The following is a 7,259-nucleotide window of genomic DNA, read 5'->3' on the forward strand; positions in this document are numbered from 1 at the left end:
CTCTTTTCCAAATCAGTACAATCACACGTTAAATTCAGCAAATTTCATTATTTTAGAAGAATATTTTTCCCTCTCATACACACACTACACTATCATTGCCATGCATCCAATTTGAAGGCAATGCTTTGGAAGCATAGAAATCCCAACCTATGATGCAGTATACTAGAAGTAAGCTTGTTGAGGGCAGGTGCTGCTACTTCTTGACTGCTGTATTCTCTGCATCTAATTCCAGGCCTGAAATAAAGCAGGTGCTCAACCAACAACATGGAGCGAACAGCACAGTGAGTATGATAAAAATATAACGCACCATTAACAGTCCCTTTCACATTACCAACTAAGAAAAGCTAACCTATTACCTGAAGCTATTTTGCTGACAAAATCCTCAGCTACCTAGAAATTACTTAAACTATCAAATACCTACTAGTAGTGAACTTGTAAACATCTAAAAATAATAAGCTACGCTGGCTGGTCTCCCTTTAAATTCACGAACACTGACCTCAAAAGTGGGCCCTGAGTACTGCCCAGTGTTTCTACATTTCCCTAGTCCATTTATTCTCCCACTGTCCTAGATCGACCCTTCAAACCTTTTCTCTCTCCAAATTTTCACATCTCCTTCCTGATTCTCTCAGCTAATGATCTGACTTTCTATTTCCTTCTATGCTATTACTAAACAGCCCCACCCGCACCCTGGGGCATAGTTCCTTAACCTCTCCAACCTCCAAACGCTGAAGTGCCCCACCGGCTCAGTCCTTGAATCCTGCCTTTGGAGATCTCTGGCGGCTTTACATATCACTTATACATTAACGATTTCCTCATTTATACATTAACGATTTCCACATTTGCATCTTCAGCCCAGGCTTCTTTTGAACTCCAATGCATACATACTACTGCATATTGACATTTCATTTGAAAATTTAGCCTGTGCAAAACTGAGAACGATTTCAGATCTTCCACCCTCCTCTCCCTATTACTCTGTGGTCTTCCCCAAATCACTAAGTGGTAACTTGAGTTGCTCAGACCATAAACGTTGGAGTCATCCTTGACCCCTCTTCACATCTGATGGCTCTAGCTTAGACACAAGTCTAGAATCTGGCCATTTCTCACCACCTTTACTATTATCACACTGATCCAGTTCACCATGACCTTTAACCTGGATACATGTAATAGCCTAGTAACAGGTCTCATCATTTCTGCCTTTACTGTAGACAGACAATGTAGCAATCAGAAAGATGCTTTTAAAAACAAGTCAGGTAAGTTTACTCCTTTACTCAAAACCCTACCACCACATTCAAAGTAAAAACTAAAAGTTCTTACAAACTGCTACATGAACAGCCCCATTCTGACCTGACTACCTATTTCTCTCCCCTCTGGCTCACTCAGTTCCAACCAAACAGGCTAGTGTGTTCCCAGCTCAAGGACTCTGTGGTTGTTCGATGGCTGGTTCCACTATACCCACAGGGCACCCTTCTTTATCACTTTCAGGTCTCTGCTCAAGTATCTTTTCTAAGGCCACCACAGCAGTTTCCTTTCTCTGCAGGTCACCAGCATGCCCCACTCACCTTCACTCCTTTTTTTTCTCTCTAGCACCTTTCACCACCTGACATATATTTTAATTAATTTCTATATTAATGTCTCCCCCCCAAAGTGAATTTCATGATGGCAAGAAATTTTATTGTTTCATTCACCATTTGTTTTGTTTACTTGTTCAGTGCCTGGCATATAAGAGGCACTCAGTATTTGTTAAATTAACAAAGCTAACCCACACTTGAAATGTGTACATTATTCTAAAAACTCATAACCATATAGTACCATTCTGTTCACTTCCCCCAATTTTAACCAGCATACCTTTGAGCACTGACTTAACACCCTCAAATCTAGTGTAAAATTCTAAAATTCCCCCCAACTACTACCCTCAGCCCAACATCGTTACCTTCAAATTCAAAATTCAACCAACAACTCCCCCTATGGAAATCACAAATAATTCCATTCCGATTAAGTAGCCACAGTCCCAAAGACTCTTAGATTTATCAAGGAAATTCTGGAAGGCTTTGGACGTTCAGTGCTGTTTGAGAGTCTCGGGGTTCTGACTCTCGCTCAAGACATGCTGTGCCTCCCCACCCCTCAGAAAAATCTAGAACCAATCCAGTTTTCCTAGGTTCCTCAAGTTCAGGTCTGATTTGAAAACAATCCAAACTACAATTAAAGTATGTGAATGTGCTCTGCCAACAGAAAATGGCTTTGTCAGCACTAAATATTATCATTAAAATGAGAATGAATGCCACTGAGAATGGAGGAGATACCCATCGAATTCGGACAGAATCGACTGCCTGTAAAGTAACCGATTTAAATAACTGTTCCACGAAAATGCAGGTCCTGAACTAAACTCCAGAGCCTGCGATAAGACCCTGGGCTTCCTACCTTAGGAGGGACCAAACCACACTCCCAGAGAGACCGCACAGGCTACACCCTCCGGCCGGCCCAGGGCCGGGGGGCGGCGTCTGGCCAACCCCACCTCCCCCGGAGGAACCACCTTCCCCCGCCACCGCCCCAGGGAGCGCTTCTCTCGCCCGCCACTCGCCCCTCCTTCTTACCACACCTACCTGGCACCTCCCCAACCCTTCTCCTCCGGGCCCTTCCTCACCCTGGGGAGACACACACATACACATACCCTACCAGAAGCGCCGGCTCCTCCTCCGGCTTCCTGCACCGGTGAAGACGCCTGGGTCCTGGGCTGCGGCCAGGCGGCGGCGCAGGGTGCCTGACACTCAGTCCCGCAGAGGCGCGCGAGCCAGGAGTCCCGAGAGCCCGCGCAGCCGCAGAAGACACCAGCGCCGAGGTCGCAGCCTAGCCCTGCTGCACTTCCGCCCTCCGGGATCCAGCGAATTCAACCCGCAGCGCCGCGCAGCCCTGGAAGCCCACCGCAAGTCCAGTCACCCTCGGCGCCCGGAGATGACGTCACGGGACCCCACGTGGCCCGCGCTCCGCCCTCCGAGTTTGGCCCAACCCCGCAAGGAGACCCGAGCAGCCCTTGAGCATGCGCAGACGGAGCTGAGTTTATGAAGGTGGGGTCAAATCGCTGGCAAGTTCGCAGCTTCTACCCTCTTAGAGGAGTCCCGCGCATGTGGCATAGTCGTTGGTGTTTGGGGAGGTTAACGTGTCAGTTCTGTAAGACAGGGACTTTTTTTTTTAAGATTTTTTATTTTTTTCCTTTTTCTCCCCAAAGCCTGCCGGTACATAGTTGTATATTCTTCATTGTGGGTCCTTCTAGTTGTGGCATGTGGGACGCTGCCTCAGCGTGGTTTGATGAGCAGTGCCATGTCCGCGCCCAGGATTCGAACTAACGAAACACTGGACCGCCTGCAGCGGAGCGCGCGAACTTAACCACTCGGCCATGGGGCCAGCCCCAAGACAGGGACTTTTAAAAATACTGAATAATATTAATAAAACGGTTTTCAAAATGTTTTCATATCTATTTTCTCGTTTGATCTTCTCAACTTTGTCAGAGCCACGGCAGGGATTAATAGCCATATTTAACAGAAGAACTAAAATACAAGAGTACAGAAGCCCTCCCATCCACCCAACAACTTCCTGTTTGTGAAAATAACAAGCAATTCGTAAACTTAGTCCTAAAGAGTGTTTCAGTTGGATCTATTGATGAGGATTTTAGGCTAGTTATTTTTAAAACTACAGATGAGAAGCAGACTCCGAGGACTGGAATTTTGCTTGCCCTTTTGAGAGACATTTGCATTTGTGAAGGAAGGGGGGGATGAGCTTGTAGGGACCTGAAATTGGCCACCCCAAGATAGGTCTCTTTGGCATCAGGATTGTTTTGGGCTGATTGCTTTTGATAAACTGGGACAGGGAGGGAGGCTCTGGGGAATGGAACTTGCCCTTGTTAGGACACATTTACATTTGTAAGGTAAATCTCTATCTGTAAAAGGTGCCTCCCTCTCTACCAGGAGGAAAAAGAGAGATGACCTTATCCCTAGAAACTCTTAATGGGGAAGGCAAGAACTTAAGTTGGTTGCTGTCTGGCACTCATGTAACTGATTTAGGGTGGTGGCTTCTGACATTTACTTAACCCGATTTGATTCTTGTCTAAAAGTCATGGGATCACCCAACGACCAGACCCCACCTGCACTGATACCATTTTAACTTTCTTCATGTTCTTTCCTTTGTCTTGTAAAGAAATGACCCACATACCCATGCCTTATAAAATTAGCCCTAACGCTCAACTCGGGGCAGCAGCAGGAGCTCTGACTGCCCGTGGGTCCTGTCCCCACGCACCAACTCTGCCTGCCCATGGGTCCTGTCCCCATGCCAGCGGGGGCAGCAGAAGCGGCAGCAGCAGAAGCTCTGACTGCCCATGGGCCCTGTCCCCATGCTATTCCATACTATTCTCTAAATAAAAGAGCACTACTGCCAGATCTTGAGAGCCCAAGAAATCTTTCTTTCGACTCTTCGGCTCACCGACCCCACATCCCTATCTAGAAGTCTTGCAAATCATTTAACGTTTTTCTCTTAATTACGCATACCTTACAACATAATACTATGCATGTTAAGTACATACTGTGCTGAGATTCAAAATAGTTTCCTAATAATTGGAAAGATTGGGAAATCCTAGTAATAGCCACAGGATTCCTTTAAAAAGAATCTTCTTGGAGGTTAACTAGTCTAATGATTTTCAAATGGTGAATCACAACCCATTGGTGGATCATCAAATCAAGTTAGTGGATCACGACTAGCAGTTTTAAAATGATAGAAAATAAAATATTGGCATGCTTTCACACATGTTAAGGAAAATACTGTTTGCTGAAATATTTACTTCAGTATGTGATGTACAGTGGATAGGAATGTGAATTACATTTCTTGGTATGGATAGCAGTCAAAAATGTTTGAAAGCCACAGTTGGTCCACTCCACGTACTCAATGCAGCAATCTCTAAAGCATCCCCAACAGACAGACATTAGCCTCTGTAAAAAAAACTCTTTGGGCGCCAGCCCAGTGGCACAGTGGTTAAGTGTGCACATTCCACTTCTCGGCAGCCCGGGGTTTGCCGGTTCAGATCCCGGGTGCAGACATGGCACAGCTTGGCACGCAATGCTGTGGTAGGCATCTCACATATAAAGTGGAGGAAGATGGGCACAGTTGTTAGCTCAGGGCCAGTCTTCCTCAGCAAAAAGAGGAGGATTCTTTTATCTCCAACCTGCTAGTTCAGAGGATGAGTTAGTTAAGCCAGATTTAATTTTTCTACTTCAGCTATAGCTCCTCTGACTGTGCTCCAACCAATTACCCTGTCTCCCTGATCTCCCTCACTGCTGGTTTCTTCCTTCAGCTTATAGACATGCTCAAGTGTTCTCCTATCCTGCTAAAAGCCTTCCATTAACCTTCATCACTTCTTTTTTTTGAGGAAGATTAGCCCTGAGCTAACTACTGCCAATCCTCCTCTTTTTGCTGAGGAAGACTGGCCCTGAGCTAACTACTGCCAATCCTCCTCTTTTTGCTGAGGAAGACTGGCCCTGAGCTAACATCCATGCCCATCCTCCTCTACTTTATAGGTGGGACGCCTACCACAGCATGACTTTTGCCAAGCGGTGCCTTATCCCCACCTGGGGTCAAAACATGCAAACTTAACTGCTGCCACGGGGCTGGCCACCTTCATCACTTCTTATCTAAACTAGCAGGATAGCCTCCTAATAGGTCTCCTTGCCTCCAGCTTGTTCCACTTGCCCCAGGGGCCATCTATATTTGACTTTGACTTCAACCAGAGTGGATTATCTAAGATGCACTCTAACCATGTCATTCAATACTTAAAACCTTTTAGTGATTCCTTCTGGGCAAATTCTTAGTTTCTTATTCTGATCAACAAGGCCTTCTATGACTAGTTCCTTCCTTCTAGACTCACTTCCCTATACTCCCTGCCTTCAAACTCCCATAGTATCAAACATTTTGCAATTCTATGCACTCAGGCTACGTCTTGCTTCTTGCCATTGTTCTCGCTGTCCCTACTGCCTAAAATGCTATCCCTTACCAGACGCATCGCTAAATCCCTTTCTCCCCACTCACTCCCCAAGACTCAGTTCAAGTGTTGGAAAGTTTTCCCTGATCCACCCAATCTGGGGTAGATGTTCTTCATAGTTTCCTCAATCATTTTTTGAATCCCAATGCCAACACAATGCCTGGCATCCAATAAATGTTTGTTGAAATAAACTAAGCTGAACACGAGCTTTCTTCCATGATTCCCATCACTTTCGCCTTAGGAATTAAATTCTTCCTCATAGCTTACAGTTTAAGTAGAAAGCTGTGCTTTCCTTTATTACTTTATCAGTTTCAAAATTATCAGCAAGGAAAGTTGAAAATGATTGAGGTACAATGCTCTTAGCAGAGTGGGCGTCCCACAGTCGCCTGGCCATCCGGGGCCTCCATCACTACCACATCCTGTCTCAGCGCCAGTTTTGTGAGCTGCGTGGGGAAGGGATTGCTGCTTGTTCCATCTGGCTGCACAGCCTGCAGCGTAGTCCCAGAACACAATCACATCTCTGTTCTTCTATCCTTTTAGCCTTATTCAAACAATACCTCTCAAATAATGGAGGATGGAAACTCCTAGAAAACAGGGATGACTTCCTATATATGAAAGCCTGCAAACGGAAGTTCCACGGACTGGAACTGAACCACTGGTATGACCCTGTGATGTACTCTAACCTACTTTGGCATACACACTGTGATATCATGTATGTGCTAGAAGCTTCAGTTCTAATTGCCCAAACTGAGAATTCCATGCTCCAGAGGTGATTTGGGACACACACATCAGAAAGATCACTCTCCAGAAGCAGCTATCCCAAGAATGTCTGTTATCACTATCTTCATCCACACCACATGGTTTGCTAATTAGCATAGTGAATGTCAGAGATGGACTTTTACTTTCGACTTGCTGAAAAGTATGATAAATCTTAAAAATGGAGTCTCATCTATGAAATTAGCAGTATTTAAGATATATGGATTGACTAAAACATTTTAGAGATTCTGGTCATCCTTGCATGAATAGAATATAGGAATCCACGAGCCTGCAGCTTGATTCCTAAATTTTCTTATGTCTTCTGTAAAGGCTATGGAATTCAGTCTCAGGAAGGGTGTTACATCTGCCTTAACAGAAGCTTTCTTGCAAGGAGATAGTGAAAGCACCTTAAAGGGCAGAGAGTTGGGGACTTACCAAGCTTATAGAGCAGGTTGTATGAACTGTTTTGTTGTTTTGTTTTGTT

At 45.2% G+C, this 7,259-nt stretch overlaps 2 protein-coding genes across 17 annotated transcripts in view; one reads left to right on the forward strand and one right to left on the reverse strand.

Moving 5' to 3' along the window:
- Positions 1-2,951, reverse strand: part of ATG5 (autophagy related 5) — a 122,107-nt gene extending 119,156 nt beyond the window's left edge. For 5 of the 16 annotated variants that reach the window (XM_070556778.1, XM_070556779.1, XM_008516856.2 and 2 more), the window contains exon 1: positions 2,674-2,812. The gene's annotated coding sequence lies outside the window, so the exon portion shown is untranslated. Of the gene's footprint in view, positions 1-2,418; positions 2,536-2,668 lie in introns of those variants that run through there. The other 11 variants (XM_070556777.1, XM_070556780.1, XM_008516855.2 and 8 more) reach the window with 7 other exon arrangements.
- LOC103548871 (programmed cell death protein 7-like) lies at positions 1,139-3,462 on the forward strand. The gene is made up of 3 exons (XM_070632447.1): positions 1,139-1,250; positions 2,483-3,062; positions 3,224-3,462. The coding sequence occupies exons 1-2, from the start codon at positions 1,139-1,141 to the stop codon at positions 3,058-3,060; spliced, it is 690 nt and encodes a 229-aa protein (XP_070488548.1). The 3' UTR covers positions 3,061-3,062; positions 3,224-3,462.
- Positions 3,463-7,259: the final 3,797 nt, after the last annotated feature.

This window comes from Equus przewalskii, chromosome 9 (assembly GCF_037783145.1).
Source record: "Equus przewalskii isolate Varuska chromosome 9, EquPr2, whole genome shotgun sequence".
Classification (NCBI taxonomy): domain Eukaryota; kingdom Metazoa; phylum Chordata; class Mammalia; order Perissodactyla; family Equidae; genus Equus; species Equus przewalskii.

What these genes read in the sequence shown, in the direction of transcription:
- LOC103548871 (XM_070632447.1), top strand. Translation starts at nt 1,139, where the DNA reads ATGACCTTTAACCTGGATACATGTAATAGCCTAGTAACAGGTCTCATC. An exon ending in TGCTTTTAAAAACAAGTCAG is followed by an intron (nt 1,251 to 2,482) that starts GTAAGTTTACTC and finishes CGGCCGGCCCAG; the next exon opens with GGCCGGGGGGCGGCGTCTGG.